This window comes from Leucoraja erinacea, chromosome 5 (genome assembly GCF_028641065.1).
Source record: "Leucoraja erinacea ecotype New England chromosome 5, Leri_hhj_1, whole genome shotgun sequence".
Classification (NCBI taxonomy): Eukaryota; Metazoa; Chordata; class Chondrichthyes; order Rajiformes; family Rajidae; genus Leucoraja; species Leucoraja erinaceus.
This window is the reverse complement of record NC_073381.1, coordinates 13,168,689-13,188,306: the sequence shown is the minus strand read 5'-3', so window position 1 is coordinate 13,188,306 and position 19,618 is coordinate 13,168,689. Positions and strand designations below refer to the sequence as shown.

Sequence of the window (19,618 nt, the reverse complement as noted above, 5' to 3'; positions counted from 1 at the left end):
AAACAGGCCCTTCGGCCCATTGAGTCTGTGCTGACCAGCGATCAACCCTTACACTAGCATTATCCTACACACTGAGCAAATTGTTACAATTTACAGAAACCAATTAACCGCCAAACCTGTACGTCTTTGGAATGTGGGAGGAAACAGGAGCACCCGGAGAAGACCCATCATGTCATAGGGAGAACGTGCAAACTCTGTACAGACACCACCAGTATCAAACCCGGGTTCCTGGCGCTGTGAGGCAGCAACACTGCTGCTGTGCCACAGTACCGCCCTGTCCATGTGAAGTTTGCAAATTCTCACTGTGATTGTATGATTTCCCTCAGGTTTCCCAAAAATGTCTAGGTTGGTAAGGAGACAGGAAGAGAGAATCAGGAACATTTTGTGTCGAGACCCTTTATCTGACTGGGATGAAGCCTAGTCCAGAGCAAGGATCTTAACTGGATACATTGACTATCCATTTCCAGCCACAGATCTGACCCTTTGAGTTCCCCAAGCAGCTTGCCTTCTGCTCCAAGACTAAGTTGACTCTGTTCTAAATCGATCCAGCCCTATGGTTTAAAAAGCATTAAGGTACCTGCTACTAGTGTTATTTGTCATTTCCAGGTGACAACCTTGCTCGTTACTTGTTCAAAAAGACAGCGTGGAATACTCAGCCCTACTCAGGAACTACATTACAAAATTTAGTTTTCAATATAGGTGTAAATGTCTGCAGCATTTTACCCTGTAACCTTCTCAGGCTTCAAATTAATTCAACCTATTTTTTATTCCCCTCTGTGACTCAGTTACGAGAGCAGCTGCTTAATAATGATGTTAGAAGAGTGAAATCAACTCAGACAACGTTGGGAATGCTTTCTGAAGTTAATTATGTTTGCATTTCTTTCTCCCTCAGTGTTCATTACCTTTAAATGGAGGCGCACAATGGCAGAAGTAATTACCAGCGAGGTCGATGCACGTGCCTCTGTTTTCACAGGGGTCTGAGGCGCAGTCATCTATGTCCGTTTCACAATGTTGTCCTTAAAGGAAGCGATGGCAGGCGGGAGAGGAAGAGAATAAAAGGGACATCAGTCACAGAGAGAGAGAGAAAAAGGGGGAGAGAAATAAGTTGTCAAGTTGCAGTCTACTGTGTGTGCAGCAAAAATCCCTAAGCATTTGCGATTTGAGGCAGTAACAGAATCAGTCAAAACAGGAGCCGACACAAATTATTGCCTGAGCAGATTTATTTCATCCACCACCACATCTATCCTGAGTGTCATTAAACACACACTAATCTTCCCTCGGGGGCAGCCTTGCTTTTGAGAGTGATTTTGGTGCCGCGGGACTTGGCTTTGGGGTTAGGTTGACATGTAGTGCCTCGGTATTCCAACCCGGTTGCACTTTGAGATGAAAAGAAAGGTCGGAGGGTGAGGGGTAAATCACTAGCAGGGGCACAAGATAACGGCTCAGGCAGAACATACAGCAGACTGGAGAAACTCACCAGTGAAACCAGCCAGGCACTTGCACTCATAACTATTAATGAGGTCGATGCATGTTGCTTTGTGGAGACAGGGAGACGAGTGACATTCATTTATGTTGATTTCACAGTTGATACCTGTGGGGTAGGAAAGGAAAGATATTTCATTAATTCCCATGCCATCTAATTATAAATATACAAATGTCTGCTGCACTTACACTGAGGACACCTCAACCATTACTCCGACTGTTTGCTTCCTGCTTTAAGAGTCACACCTTTCTGTTTCGGCCTTTGTGAAGTGTGACTTTGAAATCTATTTCTCGCAGTCTGCCCGTGAGTTGCCGACATACACAATGCTCATCGGGCCCAAACTGTCACTAGATTGATTCATATGGCTTGAGGCAGCCAATTTCCTTATCAATTTATATCAATAAAGTGGATGAAAATGGAAATGGCATTGAATTGTAATAGGATGCATTTAGGATGACATGAGGGAAGCTTTCTCCCTCTGTTGCTGATAACAGAATAAGTGAAATGAAAAATTAAACCTGGCATGGATGCAAAGGTGATTTCGCAGAAAGGGAAAAATTAATGAACTGGCACATCACCGAAAGGAATTAAAATTAAATTCAAATAGTATGCTAATATTATTTTATAGCTGGAACTGATTTGCTGAAACACAGTCAAGTAATAAGACACAATTCTAGCAGTCGTAAATTGAGAACGCTGGCATGATTAGAAGGCAGTACAATGTATATGCAGGGTTTATGTGTCAAAAACACCATAGCTCAATTATGCATTAGATGGATCACATCTCAAAACAAAATGGACCACTAACAGGGTGAATGTATGATGTCTCTACCTCTCGATTCTTTTTCCCTCTCTCTTTCCTCCTGCATGCCACCTCGCACCTTCTTGTAAATTTAAGTACATCCAGAATTCTGTGGTATATACATTGATTCACACAATTCCCAGTTTAAAGTACACCATGTTCCTAATGCCCCTGTCCCACTTAGGAAACCTGAACGGAAACCTCTGGAGACTTTGCGCCCCACCCAAGGTTTCCGTGCGGTTCCCAGAGGTTGCAGGTGGTTGCCGGAGGTTGCTGGTAGCGGTAGCAGGTAGGGAGACTGACAAAAACCTCCGGGAACCGCACGGAAACCTTGGGTGGGGCACAAAGTCTCCAGAGGTTTCCGTTCAGGTTTCCTAAGTGGGACAGGGGCATTACTCTATCATCTGAAATTAGCAAATGCCTGGCTAAATTATTCCCCTATAATCTCTCCTGAAAGTTATGTATCATCAATTTCCTTCTTCAATCAAGCACTGCTGTCAAAAACATTAAAACATTTACAATTCTTTCAAAATAACTAAATTATTTAAATTAAACAAAATAACTAACTTAAAAAGTACAACTAAATCTTAATTTCGGTGGGGTGGGGGGGGGGGGAAGTGCAGTGGAGAGATAAGTTTTTTTGGCCTTCCATCACAGCGATGTGATGGATGTTTATGTAAATTATGTTGTGTCTGGGGTCTATTTGTTTGTAATGTATGGCTGCAGGAATGGCATTTCGTTTGGACCTCAAGGGGTCCAAATGACAATTAAATGTATCTTGTATCTTGTAGTAATTGTATAATCAGCCACAATCAGGTTATTGAATTGGTTTCCTCCAAAAAATTTGCTTTCCTGCCAAAGTCCTGGTTTGAGGAAGAATTTTACTCCATAGACTGATTTGGACTTTTACTGCTGTGAACAAATTGAGTCTGTTAAAGCACGATTTAAAATGCAGTTTTCTGGTCGCTCCATAACAGTGAGAATACAGTTTGTACTCCGTGACAAGCGAGGAAGCCAATCCAAACGAAAACCACAATTCTAACAAAATAATAACAGGTAATGTTGGAAACACCCAGCAGGGCAGGCGACATCTATGAGAGGGAAAGGATCTAGTGTCTTCCCCCTGAAATGCTAACTCTGTTTGTCTCTCCACTGATACTGCTGGACCAGCTGGCTGTTTCCAGCATTTTACTGTTTTCAGTTCAAATTTCCAGAGTTTACACTTTCCTTTTGATTTTAATATGCTGACAGAAGAGAAAGGTAACTAAACAGGCTTGTTTATAGTTTCAATTTTGTACAATGCAGATTTCAAAGAGTCAGTGGTTGATTTCACATGCCGAGGGGAAATTGAATGTATTTAAAGAGGCGATAGATATTTATTTGAAAGATCATGATATTTGAGGGCTATGGGCTGTTGGCACAGAAAGGAATTGAAAACTTGGACATATAAACCACGATGATATTGAATGGAGGGTCTGAATGGCCTATTCCTGCCACTGTTTTAATGATCACGTGTGCTATTCTGCCCAAATGTTTTTTGACTGAATTGTAGTTCTGTCCAATCTCCTCCCACACTCAATTTGATTGATTGATTGAAAAATACAGCATGGAAATGGGACCTTTGACCCACCAAGTCAAAGCCGACAATCACCCATTCACACTGGTTCCACCTTATCCCACTCTCATATCTGCTCCTTACTCTCTGAGAGCAATTTACAGAGGCCAATTAACCTTAAACCCATAAAGCTTTTAGGATTTTGGAGAAAACTAGAGGACTTAGAGATAACTCATGTGGTGAAGGTAACAGCACCTGAAGCCTGGATTGAACCCGCGTATCTGGCACTGCACAGCATCAACTTCACTGGTCTCGAATGGAAAATACTGCATTCATAAACTGTCAGGGTAAAGACGTTTCTCCTGAATGCGTGACGATAAAGATCATTTTGTATGTCTGTCCCAGCAAATGTTTCACCATTTTAAAGTTCCTTATCAGGGGCTCCTCCACCTTCTGTGTTTTTGAGCAAAGAGAACACACACCATATGGGGCCAGATTATGCGATACAAATCATGACATCTGAATGACACTCACAATAATTAAGACACGACACACAAAGCAACCTCACTAATTGCAAATGGCCACAGGTCATGTCGCCCTGTCTTAGATTCTTCGAGAAAGCACATCTCACCGTGAGTTTCAGGAGTTTACAGCATTTGCACATTAATTACCCATTAAAGCCACTGCAGAAAATTACATCTGGTAATCAATATACTAAGTATTCTTCAGACAATGCAATGATTGTTAATTACTGTCAATCTCTCCTGCCTGGAATATAAACAATTATAAGTGCGGAATCTCACTCCATAAAACCGTGAATATTTTAAGGGTTTTAAAAACAGATTTTAAACTTATTTCTCTTTCCTCATTCTCAATCAAACCTTCTTCCCATTAATTGGTGCTGTTTTTCAGCCAGGTCCTGATGTCCTCGCCATACCTTTAATGCTTCTGATATTCAGTGGCACAACATAAATCTAAACATGCTGGAATAAAGCCAAACTAATCCTGACACCAGCAAAATATGCTCACAGTTTCAGAAATGAACAACTTGTTGCAGTGCTAAAACTTCAATTTGATCTTCAACCATAATCCAACAATCTGGTCTCAGGTTAGTTGCTGGGGCATTAAACAAATTGTACCACTATATTCAGATCAACACTTTGAACCAGTCATACAGCACAAAACATCTAAGTATTGTCTTCTAAGTATAGGCTGTTTGATCACTCAGGTTCAATTATTACTATTGGAAATAATTTTGGAAATAACTATCAATTTAAATTGTGCAAAATTGGTCAGTGTTGTTCGAATCTAATCTATTACCAAGCTCTAGACATTGTTCGTATATATATCTCCATGATAGTTTGCTGGCAATGGTTTCCACAGATTAACTACCCTCTGACTAAGGAAGTTCTACTTCACCTCCTTTCTAAAAGAACACCCTTTCATTCTGAGGCTATGACCTTTGGTCCTCGACTCTCCCACCAGTGGAAACATTGTCTCCACATCCACTCCATCTATGCCTTTCATTATTCTGTAAGTTTCAATGAGGTCCCCCCTCAACCTTCTTAACTGCAGTTAGTAGAGGCCCAGTGCTGTCAAACGCTCATCGTATGCTAATCCACTCAATCCTGGAATCATTCCTGTAAACCTCCCCTGGACCCTCTCCAGAGCCAGCACAATCTTCCTCAGATATGGGGCCCAAATCTGCTCACAATTCTACAAATGTGGCCTGACCAGCGCTTTATAGAGCCTCATCATAAAGGGGCTGTCCCACTGCGGCAAACTAATCCACGAGTTAAGAAGAGTGTCTTCGACCTTCAAGCTCGAGGGCACTCACCTGGAAAACGTCGCGCTGGATCGACCGACAGCATTGAAACCGCGAGCTGGATTGACTGACCGCGCAAACACACACACAAATACATCGCAAAGGCGGGGGCCAGGGAAAGCGGGGGAGCGCTGTCTGAAATTCAGACCCGCGATGAAGAGGAAGGTAAAAGAATGCTGCACAATGTATGGTAAGTCCTTTAGGGGAGCGCGGAGGGGGGGGGGGGGGGGGGGGAGAGCAAGAGAAGAGGAGAGAGGGGGGGAGAGAGGGGAGAGAAGGGAGAGAAGGGAGAGGAGGGAGAGGAGGGAGAGAAGGGAGAGAAGGGAGAGAGAAGGGGAGAGAAGGGGAGAGAAGGGGAGAGAAGGGGGGAGAAGGGGAGAGAGAAGGGGAGAGAAGGGGGAGAAGGGAGGAAAAGGAGGGAGAAGGGGGATGAAGGAGTGGAGAATTTTAAGAAGTATAAAGTTTAGTGGACATTTTACCTACCGGTCGATCTTCCTTGGTCCTGAAAACTCCAATAAGCCAATCAAAATGCCCAGTCAGCGAAGGAGATTGCCTACAACTTCCCTCGACTGCCTGTAACTACATTTCAACCCCACTCCACTGCACTATGAGTTAAAAAGACCAATTCTTGCTCGCGGAAAATTTTTCAACATGCGGAAATTTTTCAGCGACCAATGTTTTATCTTCTGGTACGGTACTTGATTAGGTTGAGAAAAATATTGAAGCTATGCTGTAAAATATCCCACAAGTAGTTCCTTCAAAGGAAACTAAACACAACAAATTGATTCCTCAAACAAATGATCACTTTTTGCATTGTTATGATCCCACAGCAAGGAAATAGAATTAATTCCCATCGTTATGTGATTGAAATTATCAACAGGGTAGTTGGAGATTAAATAGTTATTCTGGATAAAGATGTGATCCAGAATAACGCGACGTAACTGTAAAATTAGAGCAAGGTGGTTCAAGGCTGCAGTGAGGAAGGGAGATCTTCACACATCATAAGATCAGAAGATCAGAAGTGACAGTAGTAAAATTTGGCCATTCGGCCCATCACGTCTACTCTGCCATTCAATCATGGCTAATCTATCTCTCCCTCCAAATCCCATTCTTCTGCCTTCTCCCCACAACTACCCATACTAATCAACCACAACATCTAACACCCGTACTAACCAATAGAATGGGGGAGACCTGGAATTCTCTCAACAAAAAGCAGTTGAGGCTGGAAGCCAATTGGAAACTTCACAATGGAGCAATTTGTTGCACAACAGGTTATGGAACCAATTGAGTAAATAAAGTTGCAATAGAAACCAACTATAATGTAACTTCACACAGAGGATGGTGGGTATAAGGAACATGCTGCCAGAGGAGTGGTTGAGACAGGTACTACAATAGTTAACAACGGTTGAAAGACATTTGGACAGGTACATGGATAGGGAAGGTTTTGAGGGATATGGGCCAAACGTAGGCAAGTGGGACATGTAGGTGGGGTTTCTTGGTCGGCTTGGGATGTTGGACTGAGGGGCCTGTTTACATGCTGTACGACTCTGTGAATAGAAAAATGCCTTCATGGGGCTTAATGATATTATCCCATGAAGTCATTGAGATGACACCTCATGTAAATTTCATTAATTTTCCAAATCAGTAATTTTCACAATTTATTTTTTATTACTGTAATGATAAAGACTGGAAATAGATGTTAAGTACATTGATAGGTCAAATTAGAGTTCAATCAAAAAAAAATTGATAGCTATTTGAAGAGCAAATTAAAGTAACAAAGGTCACAGAATCGGTGCTGGACTATATCAAGTTCTGCATCGGAAATGTGACTGTAGACAAAAACATACGGGTTTTCCCAAACCAGAAACCCTGGATGTCCAGTCAGGTCCGCACACTCCTCAGAGCCCGCGATGCTGCCTTCAGGTCAGGTGACAGAGCTCTGTACAGGGCTGCTCGAGCCGACCTGAAAAGTGGTATTAAAAAGGCCAAGGCGGATCACAAGAGGAGCATAGAGTCCCACTTGTCCAGCAATAATACACGGGAGGTATGGCGGGGCATACAAGACATTACCAACTACAGAGGCTGTGCCACAAAGTCAGAAGACCTGAGTGCGCCGCTGGCAGAAAAGCTAAATTGCTTCTTCTCCCGCTTTGAAACATCACAACAGCAGCACTCACCTGCTACAGCCCTGTTCCCACCCTCACCTGGCTCCTGTACTACCCCACTCACTGTCGGGGAACACGATGTCAGACGGGTGCTCCTGGCAGTGAACCCCAAGAAGGCTACCGGCCCAGATGGAGTCCCTGGTAAGGTGCTCAAAGCGTGCGCCCACCAGCTCACTGCCATCTTCACCAGAATTTTCAATCTCTCCCTGGCCCAGGCAGTTATTCCGTCCTGCCTAAAATCAGCCACAATCGTCCCTGTGCCGAAGAAGTCTTCCATCACCAGCCTTAATGACTACCGTCCTGTTGCCCTCACTCCGGTAATCACGAAGTGCTTCGAGAGATTGGTCCTCCAGCACATCAAGGACTATCTACCACCAGACTTCGACCCCCACCAATTCGCTTATCGCCAAAACAGATCCACAGAAGACGCCATCACCGTAGCTCTCCACTCTGTGCTGAGCCATCTGGAGCAGGGGCAGAGCTACGTCCGGTTGCTCTTTGTGGATTTTAGTTCAGCCTTTTTAACACAATCATCCCGGACATCCTCATTGGTAAACTGGTCACTCTCGGCCTCCCCACTGTCACATGTGCCGGGATTAAGGATTTCCTCACAAACCGGCCCCAGTCTGTGAGACTTGGCCCCCACCTCTCCTCCACTCGCAGGTTGAGTACCGGTTCCCCACAGGGCTGTGTGCTAAGCCCCCTCTTATACTGTCTCTACACCTACGACTGTAGTCCGGCCCACAACAACAACCGCATCGTCAAATTTGCTGACGACACTACTGTGGTCGGACTTATTTCAAAGGGAGACGAGGCAGCCTACAGAGAGGAAGTCCTGAAGTTGACAACCTGGTGCTCAGAAAACAATCTGGCTCTGACCACCAGGAAAACAAAAGACCTCATTGTCGACTTCAGGAGGCACAGCACCGACTTAGTCCCCCTACACATTAACGGCGAGTGTGTGGAGAGGGTCAACACCTCCAGGTTTCTCGGCGTCCATAGCGAGGCTGACATCTCCTGGACGGACAAACACGACAGCGGTCATCAAGAAGGCTCAGCAGCGGCTGCACTTCCTGAGGGTCCTCAGGAAGCACAACCTGGACTCTAACCTGCTGCTGACCTTCTAACCGCTCGTCCATCGAGAGCCTGCTGACATACTGCATTACAGCATGGTATGGCAGCTGCACCATGGCAGACAGGGAGAGGCTTCAGAGGGTAACCAGGACAGCGCAGAGGATCATTGGTTACCCTCTCCCCTCCCTGATGGACATCTACACCTCCCGCTGCCTTAGCAGGGCAAAGAAGATCACCAAAGACAGCTCCCATCCTGCGTTTGGACTGTTCGACCTGCTGCCCTCTGGAAGGCGCTATAGGTGCATCAAATCCAGGACAAACAGACTCAGGAATAGCTGCTTCCCGAGAATTATATCTACCATAAATTCAAATCCACACATGCACTGACTACACCGCCCAACAGGACTTCCATCTGTATATATGTATGTAGCGCCGTAGAATTTGTGCACCTATTCCCCCCCCCATCTCCCTTCTGTTTTGTTTTTCTGTTTCTTGTTTTTTGTGTAAAATTGTATGTATGCACTGAGTACGAGCAGCTTTCAGTTTCACTGTACATGTATAGTGACAATAAATGGCATATCTATCTATCTATATCTATCAAGATTAATAACATGGAAAATTCTACAAGTGCAGAGCCTAATGGTGAGCACTGCAATTAGCATGAGGTACTTTTAAATTTGGAAGTAAGGGTGCAATGCGCATTGGGAAAAGATCAACCATTCATTTTAACTTTAGTGATGGAAACAAATGAATATTTTGAGGGGATACCATTAATGTGTACATAACAGTTTACCTACTTACAGCACAATAATAAGTAATCCGCATTGAAGAACTCCTTCACAAAGTTTGCAGAATTCTTTGAGGAGGAAACTCATTTGTTGCAGGAAAGCAGCCATTTACTTCAATTTTCAATCACGTTTGGATCTGGTTCTCTGTCTGATGTTTTGAGGATAAAGTTCCAAGAAATTTCTACGAAAAATGACTGGCTGGATTGAAAACAGAACCTATTTTGTATATCCATCTTTGTAATTCACATCTCGCAGCCCAGTGAATTATTTGGGCTCTGTAGCTAATACCAGAATACATGGTTGATATTCAGGCTGTACTGACAAGAAAGCTTTGCATATCACATATAAAATTGGCTTTCCAGAGCACATTCATAGTAAGCAATTTTTGCCTCTGTTGTAAGGCAATGATGCATTCAAACATTGGGATCATCCTACTGCAATAATATGATTGCAAGCACACATGAAAATAATGGGCAAAACAGGCCCATTGTGTCTATCACAAGCCTGCAGAATACCAATTGGTCATTCATCACATATGAATGGACGCAGAATGCCCTTAGAGAGCTGAGCCAATCATAATGAATCACATGCTAACTCCTGGCCTCCCTCTTGGCATTCTAGCATGGGAGATTGGAGTCAGCAAGCCAGCCAGTCCCCCTATAAAGAATGCTTGCATTAAACATAGAATATAGAACAATACAGAGCAGGAACAGGCCATTTGGCCTATGATGTCTGTGCCGAACATGAAGCCAAGTTAAACTAATCTCTTCTGCCTGAACGTGATCCATATTGACCCGTTTCCTGCATATTCACGAGCTTATCTAAAAGCCTCTTAAATGCCACCATTGCATCTGCTTCCACCACCACACTGCCAGTGATGTCCTTTATTTCCCCAAATAGGATGCAAGGATTGAGAAAGATACAAAGGAATAACGGAAATGATAATAGGACGCATCAGAGTTAAATCACCGACAAACGCGAATTAAAGAGAGGGAAAGAAAGATTGAATGAAGAGACGTGTAAACCTCCAGCAACAATTTGTTACATGCGGCAACATAGGAAACAAAAGCAGTTAAAGACTACATACTCCCTCGAGTCCTACATATTCGGGATCCACTCTATACTGGTCCTGATATTGGTGTTGCCCATGTTCCTGCCTAACCGCCATCAGATGCAATTCCTCTGAAGAATGAAAACTCATCTATTTGAGCATTCAATTTCCTCCCCCACAGTTCTCTAGGGTGGAGAATTCCCCCAAAATTGGCACTCTTTTAGAGGCAAAATATCTTCTCATCGTTGTCATAATGGAGCAATGTCTTAATCTGAAACTATCCTTTGTTCCAAACAAGACAACAGTGCAGCAAGTTCCCTTTCTGCATGAGTGAGTTTGAAGGCCATAATAATGAACATATACACTTATGCTAACAATTATGAGCCCTAGCTTTCTGCAATGAGTTTAACGGCAACAAAATAACTTGAAATATCTTTATTGAAACCTATAAGAAGTGATATAAATAATTTATATATGAAGTTAATTAAAACACAAAATCCAATCAACAAATCCTGGAGCTACATAATGTGAAGGATATTGGCCTCGCTCAATCTCCAGCTTTGGAATCCTGATCCTACAGAAGGTCTGACAGGCGTATTCCCCAGAGTAACACGGAAGATTTACAAGTGTTGGCTCTGCTGCAGAACTCCACCTGGAGTTCGGGGGTGGGGCGCAATGACAAATGTGGCAGCATCCTTAACCTATAACCATATAACCATATAACAATTACAGCACGGAAACAGGCCATCTCGGCCCTACAAGTCCATGCCGAACATTTTTTTTTTCCCCCTTAGTCCCACCTGCCTGCACTCATACCATAACCCTCCATTCCCTTCTCATCCATATGCCTATCCAATTTATTTTTAAATGATACCAATGAACCTGCCTCCACCACTCCCACTGGGAGCTCATTCCACACCGCCACCACTCTCTGCGTAAAGAAGTTCCCTCTCATATTACCCCTAAACTTCTGTCCCTTAATTCTGAAGTCATGTCCTCTTGTTTGAATCTTCCCTATTCTCAAAGGGAAAAGCTTGTCCACATCAACTCTGTCTATCCCTCTCATCATTTTAAAGACCTCTATCAGGTCCCCCCTTAACCTTCTGCGCTCCAGAGAATAAAGACCTAACTTATTCAACCTATCTCTGTAACCTAGTCTACCTAAGAGTGATATTGGGTCTGTTTAATCTGTTGACAGTCAACTTCATGAGGACCATATTGCATTTAATGATCACCATAACCTCTAGTGATAGCTGCTGGTAACCACAGGCATATCTTAAGCACTCTCCCATTTCCCTTCAGAATGCTGTCCTTCTGGAGAAAATACTGAAGCATTTATTTCTGGCATAATGTTGACACCAGTTCCAACCTTCGAGCTTTCTCTAAATTATCTGACTTTGCCCAACGTACAGTGCAGAGTGCACACAAATTTAATCCAAGTGAATATTGGGATGTTGTTGTATATGTGCTTACCACAAATTGCATTAGCTAACAATTGACTCCATCCCTCCCCAAAGAAACTAGTTGAAACAGAGTCATGCTGTTCACAATCAGGATAGCATTAGTTGACCTGAGTTACATTTTGGATCCTGTTAGCATGCCATCAGTCGGACCATCCATTCTCATCTGTGTAACATTGTCGACCTCCAGCCCTGCTTCAGCTCCCCTGATGGTGCACCCCTTCTCATATCTTTGTTACATTCAGGTTTTACTCCTATAATAAGTCGTGGCAGGCCCCCCATGTTCCACTCTCTTTAAACCTGATGACATACTGTCCTTCCACCTTACTATCTCCAAATCTCATGGTGGACTCACCCGTCCTGGATGTCAGTGCCTAGATTTTTTAATTCCCATTCATCATAATCCAACTCTCTTCTCTTTCTCTTAACATCCTACAGACATATCCACACCACCATTTCTGAACTATTCACTATCCCAAAATGTAGTTGTTCCTCCATTGGCCTTAAGTTCTGGAATGTCCTCCTTCAACCTCTCTGCCTCTCTTTCCTCTTTAAAAAATATTAATATACACCAAAATCTTTGACCAGCCTTTTTGAACATCTGCTTAGTCATCTTCCCATGTACCTTTGCATCAATTTTTGGTTTGATAACATCTTTGAAAATGTTACAATTTTCCCAAGTTGAAGGTGTGAATCTTGTGCAAATATATGCTTCAATTGTCTTGGGACAGCATAAGTCATCCACAATTTAATCAAGAACCCAAAAGGTTTGAAGGCTCAAAGATTTTGAGGGCTCACAGAAGTCAGCTTGAATTTTGGAGTGACAATCAATCGCAGTTTCTCGACAGAACCTTTCTTGCCCAGCATGTAATTATAGGGAACTCTTCTGAGCGTTTGAAGACGCAATTTATTAGGATTGTTATCCCACTGGGGATTTCTCCAGCCAAGTTAATAAGTATCTCTACCAGCCAAGCGCAAATGTGTATGTTGGCTGAGTGCATCTTTCACCTGACAACAGCCATAAATCAGGTGAGTTACTGTTCCTACATAACACCACAAATGCCCCTGCTGATGTAGCAGTAAATCACCAGTGAAACTCCATGCTCTGAATTGCAGATAGGCCATTAACCAATTAACCCTTGTTAATAACGATAATGAGATGTATGACATTTCATGAAGAGGTTTTCTTAAGAGCATTGATAGGAAAGGATGAACAAAAAAAAGAACCTTGGTAACAGAAGGAACCTTTTGTTTGGAAGGAGAGGATTCTGAGGAAAAAAACAAGATGCCTAATGATAAACAAGGAATGAGAGGTAAAATAAAAGCATTGTCCTTTCAAGTATGTTACCATGGTGATGGGGGATTTCAATATGCAGGTAGACTGGGAAAATCAGGTTGGTTAAGGACCCCAAGAAAGAGAGTCTGTAGAATGCCTCCGAGATGGATTCTTAGATCAGCTTGTAATGGAGCTGACCAGAGAAATGGAAATTCTAGATGTAGTGTTGTCCAATGAACCAGATATGATAAGAGAACTTGAGGTAAAGGAACCGCTTGGAGGTAGTGATCATAATATGATTAGATTTAATCTGCAATTTGAGAAGGAGAAGGTTAATTCTGAAGTGTCAGTGATACAGTTAAACAAAGGGGAGGAGCTGGCCAAGGTAGACTGGAAAGGGATCCTAGCAGGAATGATGGCAGAAATTTCTTGGCATAATCCGGAAGACGCAGGATCATTTCATTCCATAAAGGAAGAAAGATTCTAAGGGGAGTAAGAGGCAACTGTTGTTGACAAGAGAAGTTAGGGATAGAATAAAACTCAAAGAAAAGAAGGTTCAATTGTTGGGTATTAATGGTGGAGTAGCAAGATGGATTCAAGAGTGGCTGAATGGGAGATGCCAGAGAGTAATGGTGGATGGTTGTTTGTCAGGTTGGAGGCCAGTGACTAGTGGGGTGCCACAGGGATCTGTGTTGGGTCCACTGTTGTTTGTCATGTACATCAATGATCTGGATGATGGTGTGGTAAATTGGATTAGTAAGTATGCAGATGATACTAAGATAGGTGGGGTTGTGGATAATGAAGTAGATTTTCAAAGTCTACAGAGAGATTTATGCCAGTGGGCTGAAAGATGGCAGATGGAGTTTAATGCTGATAAGTGTGAGGTGCTACATCTTGGCAGAACAAATCAAACTAGGACGTACATGGTAAATGGTAGGGAATTGAAGAATGTAGGTGAACAGAGGGATCTGGGAATAACTGTGTACAGTTCCCTGAAAGTGGAATCTCATGTAGATAGGGTGGTAAAGAAAGCTTTTGGTGTGCTGGCCTTTATAAATCAGAGCATTAAGTATAGAAGTTGGGATGTAACGTTACAATTGTACAAGGCATTGGTGAGGCCAATTTCTGGAGTATGGTGTACAATTTGGGTCGCCTAATTATAGGAAGGATGTCAACAAAATAGAGAGAGTACAGAGGAGATTTACTAGAATGTTGCCTGGGTTTCAGCAACTAAGTTACAGAGAAAGGTTGAACAAGTTAGGGCTTTATTCTTTGGAGCGCAGAAGGTTAAGGGGGGGACTTGATAGAGGTCCTTAAAATGATGAGAGGGATAGACAGAGTTGACGTGGATAAGCTTTTCCCACTGAGAGTAGGGAAGGTTCAAACAAGGGGACATGACTTGAGAATTAAGGGACAGAAGTTTAGGGGTAACATGAGGGGGAACTTCTTTACTCGGGGAGTGGTGGCTGTGTGGAATGAGCTTCCAGTGAAGGTGGTGGAGGCTGGTTCGTTTTTATCATTTAAAAATAAATTGGATAGTTATATGGACGGGAAAGGAATGGAGGGTTATGGTATGAGTGCAGGTATATGGGACTAGGGGAGAATACGTGTTCGGCACGGACTAGAAGGGTCGAGATGGCCTGTTTCCGTGCTGTAATTGTTATATGGTTATATGGTATAACACAGCAAATAGGATTAGGAAACTTTGATAGGACAACAGAGGGAAACAAAACGGGCAATACGGGCTGAAAAGATGAAGTATGAAGGGAAGCTGGCCAGGAATATAAAGAAGGACAGTAAAAGCGTTTTAGATATGTTAAGGGAAAAAGAGTAGCAAAGTCAAATGTGGGTTCCTTGTAGGCAGACGGGTGAAATTATTATGGGTGACAAGGATATGGCAGAAGAGTTGAATAGGTACTTCGGACCTATCTTCACTAAGGAAGACACAAACAATCTCCCAAATGCACTGGAGGGCAGAGGATCTAAGAGGGTAGAGGAACAGAAATAAATTTTCATTAGGCGAGAAATAGTATTGGGTAGGCTGGTGGGAGTGAAGGATGATAAATCCCCTGGGCCTGATGATCTGCATCTCAGGGTCCTCAGGGAGGTGGCTCTAGAAATAGTGGATGCATTGGTGATCATTTTCCAATGTTCAATAGATTCAGGATCAATTCTTGTGGATTGGAGGATAGCTAATGTTATCCCACTTTTCAAGAAAGGAGTGAGAGAGAAAACGGAGAATTACAGACCAGTTAGCCTGACTTCGACGGAGAGAAAGATGCTGGTGTCAATTATTAAAGAGGTAATAATGGGGCATTTGGAAAGCAGTAATAGGATTAGTCCAAGTCAACATGGATTTATGAAAGTGAAATCATGCTTGACTAATCTTCTGGAATTTTTTGAGGATGTGACAAGTAAAATGGATGAAGGGATGCCAGTGGATGTAGTGTATCTTGACTTTCAGGAAGCCTTTGATAAGGTCCTGTACGGGAGACTTGTGACTAAAATTAGAGCACATGGTATTGGGGGTAGGGTGTTGACATGGATAGAAAATTGGTTGGCATACCAGAAGCAAAGAGTGGGAGTGAACAGGTCCTTTTCAGAATGGCAGGCAGTGGCGAGTGGAGTGCCGCAAGGCTCGGTGTTGGGCCGCAACTGTTTACCAAATATATTAATGATTTGGAAGAGGCAATTAGGAGCAACACCAGCAAGTTTGCAGATGACACAAAGCTGGGTGGCAGTGTGAACTGTGAAGAGGATGTTTGGAGGTTGCAGGGTGACCTGGACAGGTTGAGTGAGTGGGCAGATGTGTGGCAGATGCAGTATAATATAGATAAATGTGAGGTTATCCACTTTGGCGGCAAACACAAGGGGTCAGATTATTATCTCAATGGGGTTAGGTTGTTAGGTAAGGGGGAGATGCAGCGAGACCTGGGCGCCTTGTGCACCGGTCACTGAAAGTTGGCTTACAGGTATAGCAGGCAGTGAAGAAAGCTAATGGAATGTTGGCCTTCATAACAAGAGGATTTCAGTATAGGGGTAAAGAGGTTCTTCTGCAGTTGTATAGGGCTCTGGTGAGACCACATCTGCAGTATTGTGTACAGTTTTGGTCTCCTAATTTGAGGAAGGACATCCTTGTGATTGAGGCAGTATAGCGTAGGTTCACGAGATTGATCCCTGGGATGGCGGGACTGTCATATCAGGAAAGATTGAAAAGACTAGGCTTGTATTCACTGGAGTTTAGAAGGATGAGGGCGTATTTTATAGAAACATATAACATTATAAAAGGACTGGACAAGCTAGATGAAGGAAAAATGTTCCCAATGTGGGGCGAGTCCAGAACCAGGGGTCACACTTAGAATAAAGCGGAGGTCATTTAATTTGAGAAAAAAATTTCACCCAGAGAGTTGGAATTTATGGAATTCCCTGCCACAGAAGGCAGTGGAGGCCAAGTCACCGGATGGATTTAAGAGAGAGTTAGATAGAAGCTAGTGGTGTGAAGGGATATGGAGGCTTCTGCCTCCAACAGAAGAAGCCGGGGACTCTGGTTCCGACTCACCTCACCGTCGCGGAGCTGGCCGAGTCCAGAGCGGGTGGAGCGGTGGTGGAGCGCTGCTGCCGCTGCTGCTGCTGATGCGGAGGCTGCAACTGCGGGTCTGCGGACGGCGGCACCGAGAGCCCGCGGGGTCCCTGGAGGGAGACCGCTTTTCAGGGCTCCTGCAACGGCGACTTCTCCCGCCCGAGTTGCAGGGTCGAAGAGCTCTTGGAGCGGGGCCTACATCACTGCCCCGCGCGGCTTGGAATGGCCGCGGACTCTGCGGGCGCACGCCGGGGGCTCCAACATCAAGACCCGGTGTGCGACCTTGCACCACCCGGCGTGGCTTTAATGGCCGCGGGACAATCGCCATCGCCAGCCGGGGACTTTGACTCTGACATCTGACATCGGGGGGGGGGGAGAGTGCAGTGGAGAGATAAGTTTTTTTTGGCCTTCCATCACAGCAATGTGATGGATGTTTATGTAAAATGTAAATTATGTTGTGTCTGGGGTCTATTTGTTTGTAATGTATGGCTGCAGAAACGGCATTTCGTTTGGACCTCCAGGGGTCCAAATGACAATTAAATTGATTATTGACTATTGAGAAGGCAGGTACGGGTTATTGATAGGGGACGATCAGCCATGACCACAATGAATGGCGGTGCTGGCTCAAAGGGCCAAATGGCCTCCTCCTGCACCTTTTTCCTATATTTCTATGTCGCATGATGCAAAGTAAAAATGAGCTTGAAGCCAATTCTAGGTTCAGAATCACTCCCATACAACCATGATGTGTATGATGAGTTAGTATGTGTCTATCTGAAGCTGGCTGTCCGGTCTAATGCTACTGCCACAGGTGAACTGTTGGCACCAATTGGAGTTCAGCAGCCGATTGTCAACCTTAAAAGAAAACATCAGGCCACCTCCCTCATCAGCAGCAGTGGCTCTGAGGAAGGGCTGGGAATGAGGTGTAGGGAGAATAACAGGAGGAAAGAGGAAGATAAAGAAGTGAAAGTTGGAAATGCAGCTAGCAAATGTGGTGTGAGGCAGATGGTCACACCTGCTCCACCTGCAGACAGGTAAATTCACTCACCTCTTAATAACACTCACCTGTTACTTCACCACTTTTCTATCCATGCACTTTTAATCCCAATGCCATCACCTTGATGACAGGTCTATTTGTTGACACTTCATCAAAAGTCCTTTGAAAAAAAACGATATGCAATAACTACTGCATTTGCCTCATTAACCTCTCTATGACTTAATTTAAAAAAAAAACTAAAGATTACCTTTGTTTCAAACAATGATGTTGGCTTCCCCAAAGTAATCTGCAAGTCCATTCAATTCAATCTTAGCTTCTCCAATCGCTCCCCATAACTAAAGTTCTCCAATCAAGGCAACCTACTTTTGAACATTTTCTGCACTCTTTCCAGTTTGTAAGCATGCCTATGTCTTCTTCAACACCTATCACCCTATGTTGTTCAAGAAGGAACTGCAGATGCTGGAAGAACGAAGGTACACAAAATTGCTGGAGAATTGACAAGGGAGTTGCGGAGAGAGCGATCTTTGCGGAAGGCAGACATAGGGGGAGATGGGAAGATGTGGCGAGTGGCGGGGTCACGTTGGAGGTGGCGGAGATGGCGGAGGATTATGTGTTGTATTTGCTGGCTGGTGGGGTGAAAGGTGAGGACCAGGGGGACTCTGCCCTTGTTGCGAGTGCGGGGATGGGGAGAGAGAGCAGAGTTGCGGCAATTTTGTGTACCTATCATCCTATGTTGTCACTTTCGAGGAACTATGTACTTGGACTGCAAGATCTTCCTGTTCATCCTTAATACCCGACCATTTATTGTGCATGCCTCGCCCTTATTTGACATCCTAAAATGAACCGGCTTCTGCTTGTTGGGATTCAATTTAATCTGCTAACATTCTGCCTAACTTTCCATTGATCTCAGTCATGCTGCGGTTTTAATCAACCTCCTCGCTCATCATACCACTATCAATTTCCGTGTAATTCACAGAGTTACTAACAATCACTCACGTCTGTCATTAATACACATCATAAAAAGCAAAGGTTGCAACACTGATCCCTAGGGTACACTACTGCCACAGGTTTTGAACCCGAAAAGCATCATTCCACCAATATTCTCTGCCTCCAATCACCAAGCCAATTTAGACTTTACTTTAGACTTTAGAGATACAAAGTGGAAACAGGTCCTTTGGTCACCATGTCCATGCCAACAACAATCACCTGTAAACTAGTTCTATCCTATGCACTAGGGTCAATTTACAGAAGCCAATTAACCTACAAACCTGCACGTCTTGGAATGTGGAAGCTAACTAGAGCATCCGGAGGAAACACACACGGTCACAGGGAGAAAATGTACAAACCGTACAATCATCATCCGTAGACAGGATCAAACCCGGGGTCTGTGACATTGTAAAACAACAAACTCTACCGCTGCACCACTGTGCCGTCCTTGGTCGGTTTTGGATTGATTTAGCAACATTGCCTCAAATCCCATTCCCCTTAACTTTCTGGACCAGCGTTCCATAAGGGACCTTGTTAAATGCCTAACTATAGCCTACACAGACACAACATGCCTTCGT

The 19,618-nt window shown here is 43.8% G+C and overlaps 1 protein-coding gene across 1 annotated transcript in view; it reads right to left on the bottom strand.

Moving 5' to 3' along the window:
• Positions 1 to 233: 233 nt before the first annotated feature.
• The window catches only part of LOC129696931 (protein eyes shut homolog), a 36,085-nt gene continuing 16,700 nt past the window's right edge, over positions 234 to 19,618 (bottom strand). Inside the window, exon 4 of the mRNA XM_055635042.1 lies at positions 234 to 1,591. Coding sequence (XP_055491017.1) covers positions 1,443 to 1,591 — 149 coding nt within the window. The 3' untranslated portion in view covers positions 234 to 1,442. The remainder of the gene's footprint in view (positions 1,592 to 19,618) is intronic.